This window comes from Convolutriloba macropyga, chromosome 1 (assembly GCF_964194025.1).
Source record: "Convolutriloba macropyga chromosome 1, txConMacr16.3, whole genome shotgun sequence".
Lineage (NCBI taxonomy): Eukaryota > Metazoa > Xenacoelomorpha > Acoela > Convolutidae > Convolutriloba > Convolutriloba macropyga.
Genome location: NC_134468.1, coordinates 44,072,981 through 44,094,738, shown reverse-complemented (window position 1 = coordinate 44,094,738; position 21,758 = coordinate 44,072,981). Strand labels below are relative to the sequence as shown.

Sequence of the window (21,758 nt, the reverse complement as noted above, 5' to 3'; positions counted from 1 at the left end):
TGGCCATTAATTGCAGAAAGCTCTTAACTTAGACTGGCGTTCTTGGTTTTGATCAGGACTTACTTGAACTCTGATTAGAACCAACTCTTTTAATACATTTCTAATAAATTTATTACACTTCTTAGGCAGATCTTACAATAGCTATGGACCAAACCGAACAGACCCAAAACAGGTGTGAGCCAGCCCGAACAATAGTGGATCTGGGCCAAACTGAACTAATCGAAATTGATTGCGGTTGAGACCCAAAATTGTTTACGGGAGAGACCGAATTCAAACCTATATGTGGTATTCAGGTATGGACAACATGAAACGCTGCAACCAAAAATTTGTCCTGAAAATTAGGTCGACGACACCCGAACCCCCTGTCTGCAATCAAATTCGTGGTATATATCTCTCTCTTGGTCCTTGGGTCGCGAACCTCAGTTTGGATTACTTATCATAAATAGTAACCTAATTACCATAAAGGGACCATGTATGGACCATAAATGCCTTGATTTTATTTAATATATAATCTTGATATGAATAGCACGGCACCAGAAATGGTCCGTTTCATGATAAAAAGGTTTTCAATATTTTTTCTTTCTACTGTAAAACGGAACCTTTATGGTAACATTTATAGTCTTGCTAAATTACCATATATGGTCCATTTTGTATGTGTCCTTGAACATGTAATCAAAGCGCAGACATTCCTTTTCCTTTCGACTTTTTAGGTCTTTTTACTAAAGGTGTTCACTCAAATAGGGTTCCAGACCTCAGCTTGGGATTGCCATAACTGCGTTTTTGATTTATTATTTTTATTTTATCAGTTTTTGTGCTCTTATCTGTCTTTGTGCTTTTACTCTTATTGGAGTTGACGATGGCAGAATTTCGTTCCATGAAGTAGCGATCTATGTTGACCAGGCCAGACGCTACGTAATTGATCGGCTACATAGTGGCAAAACTATCCATGCAGTAGTTTTTAATGATTTTTTCGATTTGTAGAACAACCAGATTGTTATAAGGAACATCAACAGTTTTAAAATGAGAAAAACGTTTCAACATTCAGTTAACAGTTGTAAACCAAAATGTAAAAAGGTAACATGCCTATTTTTCAGAAGCAGTGTTCACATATGCAGTTTAATTCTTTCAAAATTTTAGTAATGAAACTTATCATCGCTGAAAGTCAGCTCATTGTTTCCCTGTGTGCGTCACTGGTACGTATTAAAAACATGAATTTGCAAATAGAGCATTCACAGTAGAAAAAAAGTTTATTGTAGGCCAGTTTAGATTCACTTCTATAGCGTGCTCCCGAATCGAAAACAAAAATTTGTCAGATTTTCGAAGATTCTTATTCGTCATTTTTAAATCTTACAACATTTTCACAATATCAGACAAGATTAGCTTTTTTACAAGGTTCTTTCAAAATATTTTTTCTTGCAGGATTCTTGAAAAATTAACTATCTCTTGCAAGAGCTTACAAAGTAAATTTTTCTTGAAAAAACCCTCTAGACCCAGGTAAAAAAATGTTAATAATACCCGAACGTGACATACCCCACTGTGCAAGAAAAAACATTCACCCTTTTGGAGATTCCTACGGTCACGGGTAGTACTAATCAAACCAGATCTACTATAGATACGCTTGTAATGCTTTATGAATTAAAAATAATCGCTTCTTAAATCACATGAGAATATTTAAGGGACATAAAAAGTTCAGAAACAACATTTTGCTTGGTCTGTATATGACATTGCGATTAATAAATTTGACTCACCAGGGCTATGGTAAGAGATAATACAATCAATCTCGGTAATGTGTGTTTGCACATTAGGTACCGACCCGCTGATCCACATTTTTGATTTAACTGTCTTCCAAAAGAGGAGGAGACTGGAATTTTTTTAAAAAAAATTACAGCTATATCAGAAAAATAATTACTGAGTGAAAAAAATGCCTTTCACTCAAACCGCTAAACTAATTAAACAAGGCCGTTGAGAGGGCCAATGGGACATGCCATTAACAAGACTATGAGACAAGAAAAATTAAAAAAAAAACAAATAAAAAAACCAAACATTACTACGACCAAAACTCGATGTTAATTTTTAAAAAAAATAGCAAGGTAAAAATGGGATCTCAAAAAGCACTAAACACGACCTGAAAACTTACAATTCACAAAACAAGAGCGCAAATGGAAAAATCAGAAAAAAGAGTTTTAATTTTTTTGAAAAACTGAAAAGTTAAGAGCCATAAAAACCTTTAGCTATCAACTGAAATATCTAAATGTTTCTTTTATATTCCTAGAGAAGCCATCGAGACCTCTTATTATACAGAATATGTCTCACAACTAATAAAAGACAACAAATTGTGAAAACAATGAAAACTTCAAAAAAAGTTTGATAAAAATTAGTGCCCGAGCCACTAATATCCTCAACTTTCACCTAGTATAAAATGACATATAAATGAATAGACCTGCATTCGACGCCAGCGGGTCTTTCAAATTGGTTTTCAATTTAAAAAACCCCCGAATCACAAAAAGTTTTAAGAAAATTTGTAAAATAGAAGCCAGAAAACCAATTTCTTCTAAGAAAAAGGATATTTAAAAACTAAAATTAGGCAGCAAGAAAGCTGACAATGATGAATCTAAGCAAAAATCTACCTGAAATAAGGAAAAACGGAAAAAAAGCCGGAAAAGTTCAAAATTACAATGATTTTTTCTGATAGAAAAAGTTCAATGTCAAGAAAACCTTTAGCTATAGAATTAAAAACTTAAAGTGGTTAATTGGCACCTTCCAAAAAAGTTCATTATCGTAAATATTTCTTATGACTACAAAAAATGACAGATATAGCGATAAATTGAAAATTAAATTGAGCTTTGCAACAAATAGGCGTCGAAGCCGTTAAAACCATAACCTATTCACTAGAAACGCTGGATAATTTCAATCGCCCCTCTTTTAGAAACCATCGTTTTTTTTTGTGTTCTGCAATTATAGTTATGGTGTGACATGGCACTAAAAACAACTGTACAAAATTCAGAAATTTTATGTACGTAAATGTGGAACCTTTTAGTCTCAAAGCCTAAAAATCGAAATTGAAAACGTAAGCGACAGTTAAAACTAACTTTTATTTAATTAGTGAATGATGTAAGCTCTCTACCTGAATTGAGCTATAAGTTGACAGAAAATTATTGGAAATACGTCAAAATCTCAAAAACGTACTACTTTTTTGCTTTGCAAAAAAAAACATTTTTGAAAACCATCAAATCAACAAGCTTGAACAAGTTTTCATCAAAAAACTAAATAAACTAGCTCCTTCACTCCAAAAGACCCTAATTAGACATTTAATTGGCGAGACGAAGTCTTTAGACCACTAAACAAAGACAACTGAGAAAACACAAATTTCGAGAAAGAAGTTTTACTCGAGCAAAATGCCGAAGCCAAAAAACTTAGAGCTTTTTACTGAACATGATAAGCGCTCCTGGACACTCATTTGCACGTCAAATTGTTAATGTAATTTAACGTCATTCCTTTGTAATGTTGTTCCGGTAATTGTTTTAAAGTGATCGAAAAGAGCAAAAAAATTGGAAAAAAAATAAAAAAAAACAGCAGGTTTTACAATTCGAACCGAAATTTTAGTCAATCCTGAAATTTCAGAGCATTAACAAGTTTGCTAACAATTTTAACCTACTATTTTTAGTAAGTTTGACAAAAATATAAGCAAAAATTTGTAAACTGTGAAATAAAACAACTGAATTGACTACAAACGATCAGAAAATTTTAGTAATTGATAATTCTGTGGAAAAAAAAGAAATTCAAAAAATTATCTTTTTTGTATATTCTATGTTAAAAGGCCTTTCTATTGATATTACTGACAACTCTCTACAATGATTATATCATTAGCTTTCATCCGGTAAAAACCAAGAATATAATTCTGAATTTAACTTTACATTACTTGAAAAACGACCTTTAAATATGTATCAAAGTCCTTAGTTGTTAAACTTGAAGATATATATTTTTTGTATTTTTGAAAAGGAATGATTTCAAATATCAATTTTTTCAGTCGTATTTGGACTCTAGGCAAAATCATTTAAAGTATAATCAGTGACTTACAAAACATAATTTGAAAAGACTTTAAATTATTTTTATCAAATTTATCAGGATTACGTATAGTATAATCCAAATTTGTAAATTTATCTTTTGAAAAACAAAATTAGTAGTTGAAAAAGTATGAATAATAATATATTCCTTTCATTGAAATTATTTGTGGAAATTTGACTTGCTGCGTTGTTATCAGTTCTTTATTCTTTTAGTTTTGCATCCCCTTTGACTCCACTTTAAAATTGAACCATTTTTAAAAAAATCCCCACGTCTGAAGACATCAATTCCTATTCAATAGTATATTTTTATGTTAGTACAATCTATTTATCGTACTGAAAAAAATAGGCAGCATCAGTTGTAAATAGAAAAACTCAATTTTGTTTTTCATATCAATTCAAAGGTTTCGTTTGAAATTTAAACCCTACAACATTTGCACAATATCTGACAAGATTAGCTTTTTCTTACAAGGTTCTTTCAAAATTTTTTTTTTTTACAGGATTCTTGAAAAATTAACTATCTCTTGCAAGAGCTTACAAATTAAATTTTTCTTGAAAAAAACCCTCTAGACCCAGGTAAAAAAATGTTAATAATACCCGAAATTCACATACCACATTTTGCAAGAAAAAATTCACCTTTTTGGAGATTCCTACGGCCACGGGTAGTAAATATCAAACCAGATCTACTATAGATACACTTGTAATGCTTTATGAAATAAAAATAACCGTTAGCCGATCACATGAGAATTTTTAGGTGACGTAAAAAGTCGAGAAACAACATTTTAGTTGGTGTGTATATGCCATTGCGATTAATAAGTTTGACTCACCAGGGATATGGTAAGAGATAGACAATGAGGCTCGGTAATGTGCGTTTGCACATTAGGTTGCGACCCGTTGATTCACATTTTTGGTTTAACTGTCTTCTAAAAAAAGGAGGAGACGGGAAACTTTTTATAAAAAATCACAGTTATCTCAGAAAAATAATTGGTTTTTGAAAAAAAGCCTCTAACTCAAGCCGTTAAACTAATTAAACAAGGCCGTTGTAGATGGCCAACGAGACATGCCATTAACAAGACTATGAGACAAGAAAAAAAAACAAATAACAAAAACAAACGTTTACTGCGACCAAAACTCAATGTTAGTTTTTAAAAACATTTAGCAATGTAAAAATGGGATCACAAAAAACTAAACACCTTTTCTAAGGTAATTTAACGTCCTTCCTTTGTAATGTTGTTCCGGTAATTGTTTTAAAATGTTCGAAAAGAGCAAGAGAATTGAAAAAAATAAAAAAAAAACAGCAGGTTTTACAATTCGCACCCTAGAATAAATCAAAACTAGCCTTAAAAGTTCTGCCCTACATTAGAAACAAGACAGCGTTCCAAAAAATATCAAAATAAACAGTTTGGCGAACAATAATCAGTAAAACAAAAATAGTTGTTGAAGATTTGATTATTATCGAGTTAAATTGGCTAAGAAACATGACATTTTTTCAAATTCCTCTACAGTCTGATATTGAGCGAAAGTATAATTTGTCGTCTTTGAAATTTGAGAAATTGTTATCGTTAGTTTTTAGATGAACAATTTCGTCTATTTGTCACAAAGTGTGCTATTGAAATTCGTTTTTTATAAGGAACGTGAAAAATTTAGCCTAAATGTTAGCAAAAACTTCGGATAAAATTGCCCAGCAAGATTAGTCAATCTTGAATTTTCAGAGCATTAACAAGTTTGCTAAGAATTTTAACCTACTGTATTTAAAAAATTTGACAAAAAATATAAGCAAAAATTTATAAACTGTGAAATAAAACAACTGAATTGACTACAAATGATCAGAAAATTATAATAATCGATAATTCTGTGAAAAAAAAGAAATTCAAAAAATTCTCTTATTTCTATATTCTATGTTAAAAGGCCTTTCTAATGATATTACTGACAACTCTCTACAATGATTATATCAAGAAGCCAAAAATTACTGAACATAAAACCCGTTTGAGTTTATGGTTCCTCCCCCAACAAGGTGAGTAAAAAAATAAAATAATCCAGTGTAGAAATTTGAGAGAGAAGAAGTTATGAGGGGGAAGTTGCAATGAGAGCAATTTATTTTCAATGAAGGGAGAACAAACGCATAAAAAATTCAAAATGAAAAATAACTCTGCATCCAGAATTGTTTCATACCGACAAAAAATCTCTATTGTTTCTAAAATTAAGTTGATAATGATTTAGTATGTTTGATTTAGTTAGCTTTCAAAAAACAAATCATTAGCTTTCATCTAGCAAAAACCAAGAATATAATTCTGAATTTAACTTTACATTACTTGAAAAACGACCTTTAAATATGTATCAAAGTCCTTAGTTGTTAAATTTGAAGATATATATTTTTTGTATTTTTGAAAAGGAATGATTTCAAATATCAATTTTTTTAGTCGTATTTGGACTCTAGGCAAAATCATTTAAAGTATAATCAGGGATTTACAAAACATAATTTGAAAAAAATCTTTAAATTATTTTTATCAAATTTATCGGAATTACGTATAGTATAATCCAAATTTGTAAATTTATCTTTACAGCTATATCAGAAAAATAATTACTGAGTGAAAAAAATGCCTTTCACTCAAACCGCTAAACTAATTAAACAAGGCCGTTGAGAGGGCCAATGGGACATGCCATTAACAAGACTATGAGACAAGAAAAATTAAAAAAAAACAAATAAAAAAACCAAACATTACTACGACCAAAACTCGATGTTAATTTTTTAAAAAAATAGCAAGGTAAAAATGGGATCTCAAAAAGCACTAAACACGACCTGAAAACTTACAATTCACAAAACAAGAGCGCAAATGGAAAAATCAGAAAAAAGAGTTTTAATTTTTTTGAAAAACTGAAAAGTTAAGAGCCATAAAAACCTTTAGCTATCAACTGAAATGTCTAAATGTTTCTTTTATTTTCCTAGAGAAGCCATCGAGACCTCTTATTATATAGAATATGTCTCACAACTATTAAAAGACAACAAATTGTGAAAACAATGAAAACTTCAAAAAAAGTTTGATAAAAATTAGTGCCCGAGCCACTAATATCCTCAACTTTCACCTAGTATAAAAAGACATATAAATGAATAGACCTGCATTCGACGCCAGCGGGTCTTTCAAATTGGTTTTCAATTTAAAAAACCCCCGAATCACAAAAAGTTTCAAGAAAATTTGTAAAATAGAAGCCAGAAAACCAATTTCTTCTAAGAAAAAGGATATTTAAAAACTATAATTAGGCAGCAAGAAAGCTGACAATGATGAATCTAAGCAAAAATCTACCTGAAATAAGGAAAAAAGGAAAAAAAAAGCCGGAAAAGTTCAAAATTACAATGATTTTTTCTGATAGAAAAAGTTCAATGTCAAGAAAACCTTTAGCTATAGAATTAAAAACTTAAAGTGGTTAATTGGCACCTTCCAAAAACGTTCATTATCGTAATTATTTCTTATGACTACAAAAAATGACAGATATAGCGATAAATCAAAAATTAAATTGAGCTTTGCAACAAATAGGCGTCGAAGCCGTTAAAACCATAACCTATTCACTAGAAACGCTGGATAATTTCAATCGCCCCTCTTTTAGAAACCATCGTTTTTTTTGTGTTCTGCAATTATAGTTATGGTGTGACATGGCACTAAAAACAACTGTACAAAATTCAGAAATTTTATGTACGTAAATGTGGAACCTTTTAGTCTCAAAGCCTAAAAATCGAAATTGAAAACGTAACAGACAGTTAAAACTAACTTTTATTTAATTAGTGAATGATGTAAGCTCTCTACCTGAATTGAGTTATAAGTTGACAGAAAATTATTGTAAATACGTCAAAATCTCAAAAACGTACTACTTTTTTGCTTTGCAAAAAAATATTTTTGAAAACCATCAAATCAACACGCTTGGACAAGTTTTCACCAAAAAACTAAATAAATTAGCTCCTTCACTCCAAAAGACCCTAATTAGACATTTAATTGGCGAGACGAAGTCTTTAGACCACTAAACAAAGACAACTGAGAGAACACAAATTTCGAGAAAGAAGTTTTACTCGAGCAAAATGCCGAAGCCACAAAACTTTGAACTTTTTACTGAACATGATAAGCGCTCCTGGACACTCATTTGCACGTCAATTTGTTAATTTAATTTAACGTCATTCCTTTGTAATGTTGTTCCGGTAATTGTTTTAAAGTGATCGAAAAGAGCAAAAAAAAATTGGAAAAAAAATAAAAAAAACAGCAGGTTTTACAATTCGAACCGAAATTTTAGTCAATCCTGAAATTTCAGAGCATTTACAAGTTTGCTAACAACTTTAACCTACTATATTTAGTAAGTTTGACAAAAATATAAGCAAATATTTGTAAACTGTGAAATAAAACAACTGAATTGACTACAAACGATCAGAAAATTTTAGTAATTGATAATTCTGTGGAAAAAAAAGAAATGTTAAAAGGCCTTTCTATTGATATTACTGACTACTCTCTACAATGATTATATCATTAGCTTTCATCCGGTAAAAACCAAGAATATAATTCTGAATTTAACTTTACATTACTTGAAAAACGACCTTTAAATATGTATCAAAGTCCTTAGTTGTTAAACTTGAAGATATATATTTTTTGTATTTTTGAAAAGGAATGATTTCAAATATCAATTTTTTCAGTCGTATTTGGACTCTAGGCAAAATTATTTAAAGTATAATCAGTGACTTACAAAACATAATTTGAAAAGACTTTAAATTATTTTTATCAAATTTATCAGGATTACGTATAGTATAATCCAAATTTGTAAATTTATACTTTTGAAAAACAAAAATTAGTAGTTGAAAAAGTATGAATAATAATATATTCCTTTCATTAAAATTATTTGTGGAAATTTGACTTGCTGCGTTTTTATCAGTTCTTTATTCTTTTAATTTTGCATCCCCTTTGACTCCACTTTAAAATTGAACCATTTTTAAAAAAATCCCCACGTCTGAAGACATCAATTCCTATTCAATAGTACATTTTTATGGTAGTACAATCTATTTATCGTACTGAAAAAAATAGGCAGCATCAGTTGTAAATAGAAAAACTCAATTTTGTTTTTCATATCAATTCAAAGGTTTCGTTTGAAATTTAAACCCTACAACATTTGCACAATATCTGACAAGATTAGCTTTTTCATACAAGGTTCTTTCAAAATTTTTTTTTTCTTACAGGATTCTTGAAAAATTAACTATCTCTTGCAAGAGCTTACAAAGTAAATTTTTCTTGAAAAAAACCCTCTAGACCCAGGTAAAAAAATGTTAATAATACCCGAAATTCACATACCACATTTTGCAAGAAAAAATTCACCTTTTTGGAGATTCCTACGGCCACGGGTAGTAAATATCAAACCAGATCTACTATAGATACACTTGTAATGCTTTATGAAATAAAAATAACCGTTAGCCGATCACATGAGAATTTTTAGGTGACGTAAAAAGTCGAGAAACAACATTTTAGTTGGTCTGTATATGCCATTGCGATTAATAAGTTTGACTCACCAGGGATATGGTAAGAGATAGACAATGAGGCTCGGTAATGTGCGTTTGCACATTAGGTTGCGACCCGTTGATTCACATTTTTGGTTTAACTGTCTTCTAAAAAAGGAGGAGACGGGAAACTTTTTATAAAAAATCACAGTTATCTCAGAAAAATAATTGGTTTTTGAAAAAAAGCCTCTAACTCAAGCCGTTAAACTAATTAAACAAGGCCGTTGTAGATGGCCAACGAGACATGCCATTAACAAGACTATGAGACAAGAAAAGAAAACAAATAACAAAAACAAATGTTTACTGCGACCAAAACTCAATGTTAGTTTTTAAAAACATTTAGCAATATAAAAATGGGATCACAAAAAACTAAACACGACATAAAAATTTGTAATTCACAAAACAAGAACGCAAATGGAAAAATCAGAAAAAAGAGTTTATAATTTTTATAACCTTTAGCTACCAACTGAAATGATTAAATGTTTCTTTTATATTCCTAGAGACGCCATCGAGACCTCTTATTATACAGAATAGGTCTAACAGCTACTAAGAGACAAAAAATTGTGAAAACAATGAAAAATGCAAAAAAGTTTCAAAAAAACTACTGCCCAAGCCACTAATATCCTCAACATTTACCTAGTATAAAATGACATATAAATGAATAGGCCTGCATTCGACGCCAGCGGGTCTTTCGAATTGGTTTTCAATTTGACAAACCCCCAAATCACAAAAAATTTCAAGAAAGTTTGTATAGTCGAAGCCAACTGAAGACAACTGAGAAAACACAAATTTCGAGAAAGAAGTTTTACTCGAGCAAAGTGCCGAAGCCACAAAATCTTTGAACTTTTTACTGAACATGATCAGCGCTCCTGGCCACTCATTTGCACGTCAATTTTTTAAGGTAATTTAATGTCGTTTCTTTGTAATGTTGTTCCGGTAATTATTTTAAAGTGATCGAAAAGGGCGAAAAAATTGAAAAATAAATTAAAAAAAACAGCAGGTTTTACAATTCGCACCCTAGAATAAATCAAAACTAGCCTTAAAAGTTCTGCCCTACATTAGAAACAAGACAGCGTTCCAAAAAATATCAAAATAAACAGTTTGGCGAACAATAATCAGTAAAACAAAAATAGTTGTTGAAGATTTGATTATTATCGAGTTAAATTGGCTAAGAAACATGCCATTTTTTCAAATTCCTCTACAGTCTGATATTGAGCGAAAGTATAATTTGTCGTCTTTGAAATTTGAGAAATTGTTATCGTTAGTTTTTAGATGACCAATTTCGTCTACTTGTCACAAAGTGTGCTATTGAAATTCGTTTTTTATAAGGAACGTGAAAAATTTAGCCTAAATGTTAGCAAAAACTTCGGATAAAATTGCCCAGCAAGATTAGTCAATCCAGAATTTTCAGAGCATTAACAAGTTTGCTAACAATTTTAACCTACTGTATTTAAAAAATTTGACAAAAAATTTTAGCAAAAATTTATAAACTGTGAAATAAAACAACTGAATTGACTACAAATGATCAGAAAATTATAATAATCGATAATTCTGTGAAAAAAAAAAGAAATTCAAAAAATTCTCTTATTTCTATATTCTATGTTAAAAGGCCTTTCTAATGATATTACTGACAACTCTCTACAATGATTATATCAAGAAGCCAAAAATTACTGAACATAAAACCCGTTTGAGTTTATGGTTCCTCCCCCAACAAGGTGAGTAAAAAAATAAAATAATCCAGTGTAGAAATTTGAGAGAGAAGAAGTTATGAGGGGGAAGTTGCAATGAGAGCAATTTGTTTTCAATGAAGGGAGAACAAACGCATAAAAAATTCAAAATGAAAAATAACTCTGCATCCAGAATTGTTTCATACCGACAAAAAATCTCTATTGTTTCTAAAATTAAGTTGATAATGATTTAGTATGTTTGATTTAGTTAGCTTTCAAAAAACAAATCATTAGCTTTCATATAGCAAAAACCAAGAATATAATTCTGAATTTAACTTTACATTACTTGAAAAACGACCTTTAAATATGTATCAAAGTCCTTAGTTGTTAAATTTGAAGATATATATTTTTTGTATTTTTGAAAAGGAATGATTTCAAATATCAATTTTTTTAGTCGTATTTGGACTCTAGGCAAAATTATTTAAAGTATAATCAGTGATTTACAAAACATAATTTGAAAAATCTTTAAATTATTTTTTATCAAATTTATCAGAATTACGTATAGTATAATCCAAATTTGTAAATTTATCTTTTGAAAAACAAAATTAGTAGTTGAAAAAGTATGAATAATAATATATTCCTTTCATTGAAATTATTTGTGGGAATTTGACTTGCTGCGTTGTTATCAGTTATTTATTCTTTTAAATTTGCATCCCTTTTGACTGCACTTTGTTATTGAACCATTTTATGATAAATCCCCACGTTTGAAGACATCCATTCTTATTCAATAGTACATATTAATGGCCTGGATCCATTGTTTCCTGATAAAAAATAAAAAACTTGTTTTCTGACATTATCTATTTTGCTATTATCAGTTGAAATTTGAAAACATTCAGGATGGGATGGTCAGAAAATAAAAAGCCGAATAAATGGCTTACAATCTATTTATCGTACTGAAAAAAATAGGCAGCAGCAGTTGTAAATAGAAAAACTCAATTGTGTTTTTCATATCAATTCAGAGATTTCGTTTGAAATTTAAACCCTACAACATTTGCACAATATCTGACAAGATTAGCTTTTTCTTACAAGGTTCTTTCAAATTTTTTTTTTCTTACAGGATTCTTGAAAAATTAAATATCTCTTGCAAGAGCTTACAAAGTAAATTTTTCTTGAAAAAACCCTCTAGACCCAGGTAAAAAACGTTAATAATAACCGAATGTGACAAACCCCATTTTGCAAGAAAAACAATTCACCTTTTTGGAGACTTCTACGGCCACGGGTAGTAAATATCAAACCAGATCTACTATAGATACACTTGTAATGCTTTATGAAATAAAAAGATCCGTTAGCCGATCACATGAGACTTTTTAGGTGACGTAAAAGGTCGAGAAACAACATTTTAGTTGGTCTGTTTATACCATTGCGATTAATAAATTTGACTCACCAGGGATATGGTAAAAGATAAGACAATGAGGCTCGGTAATGTGTGTTTGCACAATAGGTTACGACCCGTTGATTCACATTTTTGATATGACTGTCTTCCAAAAAAGAAGGAGACGGGAAACTTTTTTAAAAAATTACAGTTATCTCAGAAAAATAATTGGTGTGTGAAAAAAGCCTTTAACTCAAGCCGTTAAACTAATTAAACAAGGCCGTTGTAGATGGCCAACGAGACATGCCATTAACAAGACTATGAGACAAGAAAAAAAAACAAATAACAAAAACAAACGTTTACTGCGACCAAAACTCAATGTTAGTTTTTAAAAACATTTAGCGATGTAAAAATGGGATCACAAAAAACTAAACAAGACATAAAAATTTGTAATTCACAAAACAAGGACGCAAATGGAAAAATCAGAAAAAAGAGTTTATAATTTTTATAACCTTTAGCTACCAACTGAAATGATTAAATGTTTCTTTTATATTCCTAGAGACGCCATCGAGACCTTTTATTATACAGAATAGGTCTAACAACTACTAAAAGACAACAAATTGTGAAAACAATGAAAAATTCAAAAAAAGTTTCAAAAAAATTACTGCCCAAGCCACTAATATCCTCAATTTTTTCCTAGTATAAAATGACATATAAACGAATAGGCCTGCATTCGACGCCAGCGGGTCTTTCGAATTGGTTTTCAATTTGACAAACCCCCAAATCACAAAAAATTTCAAGAAAGTTTGTATAATCGCAACCAACTGAAGACAACTGAGAAAACACAAATTTCGAGAAAGAAGTTTTACTCGAGCAAAGTGCCGAAGCCACAAAATCTTTGAACTTTTTACTGAACATGATAAGCGCTCCTGGCCACTCATTTGCACGTCAATTTTCTAAGGTAATTTAACGTCCTTCCTTTGTAATGTTGTTCCGGTAATTGTTTTAAAATGTTCGAAAAGAGCAAGAGAATTGAAAAAAAATTAAAAAACAGCGGGATTTACAATTCGCACCCAAGAATAAATCATAACTAGCCTTAAAAGTTCTGCCCTACATTAGAAACAAGACAACGTTCCAAAAAATAGCAAAATAAACAGTTTGGCGAATAATAGTCAGTAAAACAAAAATAGTTATTGAAGACTTGATTATTATCGAGTTAAATTGGCTTAGAAACCTGCCATTTTTTTTAAAATTCCTCTACAATCTGATATTGAGCAAAAGTATAATTTGTCGTCTTTGAAATTTGAGAAATTGTTATCGTTAGTTTTTAGATGAGCAATTTGGTCTATTTGTCACAAAGTGTGCTATTGAAATTCGTTTTTGATAAGGAACGTGAAATATTGAGCCTAAATGTTAGAAAAACTTCGGATAAAATTGCCCAGCATATTTTTGAATTTATTGCTCTGTTTTTTCTCAAAACTTAGTTGAATATGAAATAGTAGAACACACAAATCAATGAATTGTACAGAAAATCTAAGACCGCTTTAAATTTGAGCTGATGTCCAAATGAGTTCCAAATATTGAATCAAGATACAGAAAATAAAAAAAGCTTTCATTGATGTGCTTTTTCGAATCACTTTCTTTTGTTTCAAGGCGTTCTTTAAAGTTTACGTCGTTCAACTTAGTGATTTTTTTTACCAAAATTTTTAGTAGAGTAAAAGTAGCACAGTAGGTTCAGTGAAATTTTTAATAACGAGAAAATACTCTAATCTGTCTAATGTTGTTAGGTTAATAGGGAGTGATTTTTCTGTAGTTTAATCCAACAAATAAGTACAAATTTTGCTGACAGTTAACTATAGTCTCCATCACGTCAACTGTCAATTAACACTCAGTGATTTGAAACATCATACGCCTTATTACGATATGAGTGATCTTGACATTTCTTGCAAAATTTGAAACATCTTGCACAGAACATGCTACAACAACATTTCCTCTTCATCCAATCCTGGTAAACTACAGATCTTAGCAAGGTAAACCAAGAAAATTTCTTGCGCTTTTTTATTGGAATAAATAGCATTTTTTGTTGTTTGTTTGTCTTCTAACTTTGTTAATGTAAAAAATTTACAAAGTAGATTTTCTTTAGCTTTTTTATGGAACCCCAGATTGAGGTACCAGACGGAAGTCAAACGCAAACATTGTGTTTTCAGGCCAAAAACACCGGATGGAGAATTGTCTGTAAGTGTTCTGACCAGAGGTCACTTCCGTCTGGGACGCTCTGTCGTTTCCGTCTGGTAATGGCCTGATCAGGGGTCACATTCGAGCGCACAAAATTATGACCAGAAGTTACTTCTGGCTGGGGATGGTCTGATCAGAGGTCTGTTCTATTTGGTAATGGTCTGATCACCGGTCCTTTTCGAGTTTTGTCGTCCTTTATAAGGTGCTTACTAACGATCTTGCCAAGATCTTGTTTCTTGTTGCCAGTGCAAAAATGAAGCAAGCTCGTACATATCTTTATGTATTTATAGCAAGTGTCATGTCCAGATCTCCGCAAGATATATCATGTTCTAGTATGTTTGTTATCAAAACCGATCAAACTATCGTTCACTGAATAGAATCTAACGTCCGTATAAATTGATATCCGAGGTACAAGAAATTTCCTAACCTTTCAGTATTAATGAACAATTTTTCTTGCAGTACTGCTGAAAAAAGACATTGTTTCTTTTTGTTACTTTTTTGTACAGAAATAAACATCATGTATCGAAGTGAATCTTTCCATCAACACTATCACTATTTAGTTTCATCATAGCTTTTTGAAGTAAATTAAAATTGTAGCCAAATTTATATATATATATATATATATATATATATATATATATATATATATGCATGCTTACTAACGATATATATATATATATAATATTATATATATATATATATATATATATATATATATACATATACATTTATATACGTATTCATTAATATGACTTCGATCATGTAATCAAATCATCAAATTAATTAAATCAGTAAGTTTATTGTTTTTCTCACAATGACAAGATAAGAAACTTAGCAAATGGAAAAAAATGTAACTCCTTTGAATCTATGGGATATTTCAAGTTGGTAGAGGCTCCTATCAAAAATGGGTTGTTCAGATTAACAAATTTTTCTACAAGAATCTGACCAATTTTAGCTAAATTTCATGCATTCATTATAAATAACGTTTCCTAAAGACTCTACTTTGCTAATTTCAACTTTAAATTATCTAAGATCTACGATTAATTCAATGCAACAACTATGTAAGATCTAAGTTTTGGAACACAAAATTATGTAAGATCAACGCTAATTTTTATGCAGATTTATGTAAGATCAATGCATTCTTTCAATGCCAAATTATGCATAATTATGCAAAATTGATTTTTCAATTCAAAATTATGTTATATCTACGCTAAATTCAACTCAAAGTTATGTAGGATTGGTGCTCAAGCGTAGATTTTAGATAAGTCCTATTCATACAGCACCAATCTTACATAATTTTGCATTTTTAGCGTTGACATCTAGACTGGGTTCGAATAGCGGTGATTTATTTTTTTCACCGCATTCACGGCATTCACAGCACTTCTTACATTAATTTGCCATAATAGTCTATGAGGTGAATTTCTGTAAGAAATGCAGTGAACTTCATGGCGAATTTTGTAAGAAATGCGGTGAAAAGCGGTGAATTATTTTTTTCACCGCATTCACCGCTTTTCTTGCAAAAATTCACCACATTCACCGCATTTCTTGATTTAGATTTGACAAGTCTTGGGCAGGTCTTGACATGTCTTCACAAGTCTTAAGACTTGAAAGAAAACGCGATCAGTACTGATTTGCCAAATCAAGACGTGTATTTCATCGGAGAAGTACTGATCAATATTGAAACTCGCTCCGGGAATTTACTTTTATAAGCTCACTATTACACTATTGCTTATTCACGACTCTAGTGCCAATCATTGATGTTTTTGCCTTAGACACTCTTCTCATCTGCCCACTGTCAGACATTTTTCCCTCAGAAACCCAACCCAGTGAAAGTTGTCGGAGAGATCATTAAGTACAGATCCATAGAGGACTGCCTGCCGGGAGTACCGTGCTTGAATGGAGCTCTCGGAGAATTTCAGTTCGAGTGTGTTTGTGACATAAAAACTCCCACCTGCTGGATGCCAGAAGGCTCCATGGTGGCCAATTGTGTGCCTGGAAAACAATCGAACGGATTTATTTTTGCAGGCCCTTACCAAGAACACCAAAGAAGGTGGTGACGGGACATTTGAAAACAGTAAAAGATTTTTTGAGTCTTGAATTCTAATGAGTAAATATCTTTCAGATTTTTTAGAATAGAACCCTCTTAAATAGACATTTCACGTTGACACCTTTCTAATGGTAAGTGATAACTCTGATCCAAATCATACGCAAACCATAAAAGCAAGACAATGGTTGTGGGTATATTGCCATAGATTAGCTTCGCTTGCTGCGTAAACGATTGGTTTTAAAACAGCGATGACAAAGAAAGCTATCTAATGAAATGAACACAGATTTTGTCATTAAAATAAATTGTTTCCAAAAATTTTGCTCAAAGAACTTCACATGCGGTTTACCCGCAGAAGATATAAACTAGTCCAATTGAAGCCAACAAAAATCATTTTGAGACTGCGGAAAATCACGCGTGAATTAGAACTAATCGCACAAATGAACTTAATAAATATTGAAAAACAGATTACCCTGACAACGAAATTACTGAGTGAAGTACTTATCGAAATCAAACCTTAAAATTGGGTGAATTAAAACGAAAAACACGAAAAACGCGTGAATGAAACCTAAGAAGTGCTCTTAAAAATCAATATGTAACAAAAAGTATCAAACAAAAGTATTTTCAAAAAGCGCTGCAGAACAGATCTAAAACTCAATTTAAAACCTTTTAAATGCAAAAATTGATATCAAGAACAACTATTCCTTTTTCAGAAGTTCATTCTTAGGGAAAGAAAATGGACGTTGAAAATGGAGTCATGAATGCACAACAGCGAACACAAATAGGAGGAATCAATATAGCAAAGTGCTTGAGAAAGTAATATAGCATTTTGCAAGATGAAAAAAGACGTAAAAAAAGGTTTTCGTTGAGAATCTAAAAATGATTCAAAGATAGAGAAAGAATTAGGTTATTGGTAACTACAAAGTTTAGGAGCATCAATGGTTTAGAAAAGCTAAACTGCAAATTAGCAGAATGTTAAAACAAACAAGCAGATTTGTCGAGAACCATTGAGGCTAAAAAAAACGTAAAAATGGGTAGAAAAATATGCTTCAGAATAAGTAACAGATGTCAGTTTTTCATATTTACAGAAAACAAATACAGCAGAAAGAATTAGACGCTTAAGTGCCCAGTGAGCAAATTTTCAAATCCACTCTCAATAAAAAGAACAAAAAGTCGAAAACCAAACCTTCATTTGAGCTGCATTTTCTTACTTGACGCAACCAATTTTGAAAATAATTGCTTCTTAAAACAATTATTTTTTCTCTCCCTCAAAACCACGGCGTGACAAAAATAACAGCTTATTATTGATTTTTCAATCAATTCAGCAATTTCAATTATATGTAATAATATCTTAGAAAACAGCGCCCCAAAAATAGACAAAATTTTTCAAATGTTGAAAAAAAACAAGAAATTTACAATTTTCACCAACTTTTTCAACTGTAACTTGATAAAAATCTATTATACGCTTTGACCAAATCATGAATTATTTTTAATTGATTGACTGCTTATTATTTACCACAAACACGCATAAAACCCACGCACATAAAAATACTAATTCACAATTTTGTGCAATCTCCCATGATAACAAGTGTGTGCTAAAAATTGAGCTGCAGAACAAAAACAGATACAAATTTGATTGAATTGACAGCAAATTCGTTTTGTTGAAAAAATTATGCAATTGAAATTGCCACTAAACTATCTGATCTGCTGCAGCATCCTTTTATTAAGCTATCAGATTTATTCAATTTACCGCAAATTTCATCGATATCTGAAGCTCCAAGACAAAGCATGGAAAAGGTTCAATTGCAAATTTTAACTGTGCCCAGTTTTCACCGCATTTCTTACATGATTTTGTCATAATAGTTTATGCGGTGAATTTTTGTAAGAAATGCGGTGAATTTCGTGAAGAATTTTTTGTAACAGTTGCGGTGAAAAGCGGGGACTCATTTTTTTCACCGCACTCACCGCAATTAAATCATTTCCTACAAAAATTCACCGCATTTTTTTTTACAAAAATTCACCGAAAAACCTCGACCCGGGTAGTAGCAACGCAATATTTAAGACGTGGCAGGTATTGCAGAACTTTTGACTCAAGACTTGCCAAGTAATGGCTAAGATTTGATTCAGACTTGACACTTGACAAGTCTTGAGCAAGTTTTGACATTTCTTCGCAAGTCTTAAGACTTGAAATAAAACGTGACCAGTACTGATTTGCCGAATCAAGACCTGTATTTCACTGGAGAACTACTGAACAAAATTGAAACTTGCTCCGGGAATTTACTTTTATAAGCTCACTATTACACTATTGCTTATTCACGACCCTAATGACAATCATTGATGTTTTTGCCTTAGACACTCTTCTCATCTGCCCACTGTCAGACATTTTTTTCTCAAAAACCCAACCCAGTGAAAGTTGTCGGAGAGATCATTAAGTACAGATCTATTGAGGACTGCCTGCCGGGAGCACCGTGCTTGAATGGAGTTCTCGTAGAAATTCAGTTCGAGTGTGTTTGTGATATAAAATCTCCCACCTGTTGGATGCCAGAAGGCTCCATGGTGGCCAATTGTGTGCCTGGAAAACAGTCGAACGAATTTATTTTTGCAGGCCCTTACCAAGAACAACAAAGAAGGTGGTGACGGGAAATTTGAAAACAGTAAAAGATTTTTTGATTCTTGAATTTTAATGAGTAGATATTTTTCAGTTTTTTTGAATAGAACCCTCTTAAATTGAAATTTCACGTTGACACCTTTTCTAATGGTAAGTAATAACTCTGATCCAACTCATACGCAAACCAATAAATCAAGACAACGGCATATTTGAAAAAGTTTTGGTATATTGCCATAGATTAGCTTTGCTTGCTGCGTAAATGGTTGGTTTTAAAACAGCAATGACAAAAAACGCTATCTAATAAAATGAACACAGATTTTGTCATTAAAATAAATTGTTTTTAAAATTTTTGCTCAAAGAACATGCGGTTTACCCTTAGAAGATATAAACAAGTCCAATTGAAGCCAGCAAAAATCATTTTGAGACTGCGGAAAATCACGCGTGAATTAGAACTTATCGCACAAATGAACTTAATAAATATTGAAAAAGGGATTACCCTGACAACGAAATTACTGAGTTAAGTACTTATCGAAATCAAACCTTAAAATTGGGTGAATTAAAACGAAAAACACGAAAAACGCGTGAATGAAACCTAAGAAGTGCTCTTAAAAATCAATATGAAATAAAAAGTAGTAAACAAAAACATTTTCAAAAAGCGCTGCAGAACAGATCTAAAACTCAATTTAAAACCTTTTAAATGCAAAAATTGATATCAAGAACAACTATTCCTTTTTCAGAAGTTCATTCTTAGGGAAAGAAAATGGACGTTGAAAATGTATGAATGCACAACAGCGAACTCAGATAGGAGGAAACAATATAGCAAAGTGCTGAAGAAAGTGATATAGCATTTTGCAAGATGAAAAAAGACGTAGAAAAAGGTTTTCGTTGAGAATCTAAAAATGATTCAAAGATAGAGAAAAAATTAGGTAACTGGTAATAATAGGTAACTGGCATTGATGCTTTTGAATAGTCTACACAATTCAAAAGCATCAATGGTTTAGAAACGCTAAACTGCAAATCGAACCATGGAGGAATTAAAAGAGAAACTAAAAAATTCTTTCTCCTTAATTTTCCTTTCACAAAAATAGTTGAGAATTTTTTTAACAAAAAATTCAAGAAAGTCAAACTAAACTCTTACTAATTAGAACTAGTAGCCGCTTGAACTTTCAAGCAGCAAAACGTTAGAACAACAAACAAGCAGATTTGTTGAGAACAATTGAGGCTAAAAAACGTAAAAATGGGTAGAAAAATATGCTTTAGAATATGTAACAGATGTCCATTTTTCATTTTTACAGAAAACAAATTCAGCAGAAAAAATTAGACTCTGACGTGTCCAGTGAGGAAAATTCACTCTCAATAAGAAAAACAAAAAGTTGAAAACCAAACCTTCGTTTGAGCTGCATTTTCTTGCTTGACGCAGCCAATTTTGAAAATAATTGTTTCTTAAAACAATTAATTTTTTTCTCCCTCAATACCACGGCGTGACAAAAATAACAGCTTGTTATTGACTTTTCAATCAATTCAGCAATTTCAATTATATGTAAAAATATCTTAGAAAACAGCGCCCCAAAAATAAACAAAATTTTTCAAATGTTGAAAAAAAACAAGAAATTTACAATTTTCACCAACTTTTTCAACTGTAACTTGATAAAAATCTATTATACGCTTTGACCAAATCATGAATTATTTGCAATTGATTGACTGTTTATTATTTACCACAAACACGCATAAAACCCAAGCACATAAAAATACTAATTCACAATTTTGTGCAATCTCCCATGATAACAAGTGTGTGCTAAAATTGAGCTGCAGAACAAAAACCGATACAAATTCGATGGAATTGAGAGCAAAATTGTTTTCCTGAAAAAAATAACGCTATCCAAATTTGCCATTTAATTGTCTGGTCTGCTGCAGCAGCCTCTTTTTAAGCTACCAGATTTGTTCAATTTACTGCCAATTTTATCGATATCTAAAGCTCACAGGCAAAACATGGAGAGGGTTCAATTGCAAATTTTAACTGCGCCCGAATTTCACAAGAAACGCTGAACAAATTGCAAAGGATCTTCGAACTTATTATTCTAGAAATGAAGAATTAAACATCAAAAAGCATTCAGAACAATTTTTTAGAAGCCGGAACTTGGAAAAGATCATTAACATTTGGGTTCGGTTCCGTTTGCATTTCCATATTACTGCATTTTGGACTCACATCTGGTATAGAATTTTTTGTCAACGCTCTAATAAAATCAA

The 21,758-nt window shown here is 31.3% G+C and overlaps 2 protein-coding genes across 2 annotated transcripts in view; both read left to right on the top strand.

Annotated features, from left to right (window-relative positions):
- The window catches only part of LOC142349334 (uncharacterized), a 63,169-nt gene that overhangs the window by 40,645 nt on the left and 766 nt on the right, over positions 1-21,758 (top strand). The gene's annotated exons all lie outside the window — the stretch shown is intronic.
- On the top strand, positions 1,060-16,980 carry LOC142349317 (uncharacterized). The gene is made up of 2 exons (XM_075400793.1): positions 1,060-1,193; positions 16,632-16,980. Exons 1-2 carry the CDS (start codon positions 1,080-1,082, stop codon positions 16,914-16,916), a joined length of 399 nt encoding a protein of 132 aa, XP_075256908.1. The 5' UTR covers positions 1,060-1,079; the 3' UTR covers positions 16,917-16,980.

Excerpts from the sequence above, each read along its gene's own strand:
- LOC142349317 (XM_075400793.1), top strand. The coding sequence starts at position 1,080 with ATGCCTATTTTTCAGAAGCAGTGTTCACATATGCAGTTTAATTCTTTC. Across the intron at positions 1,194-16,631 it reads TTTCCCTGTGTGCGTCACTG|ACACTCTTCTCATCTGCCCA; the intron begins GTACGTATTAAA and ends TTTTTGCCTTAG.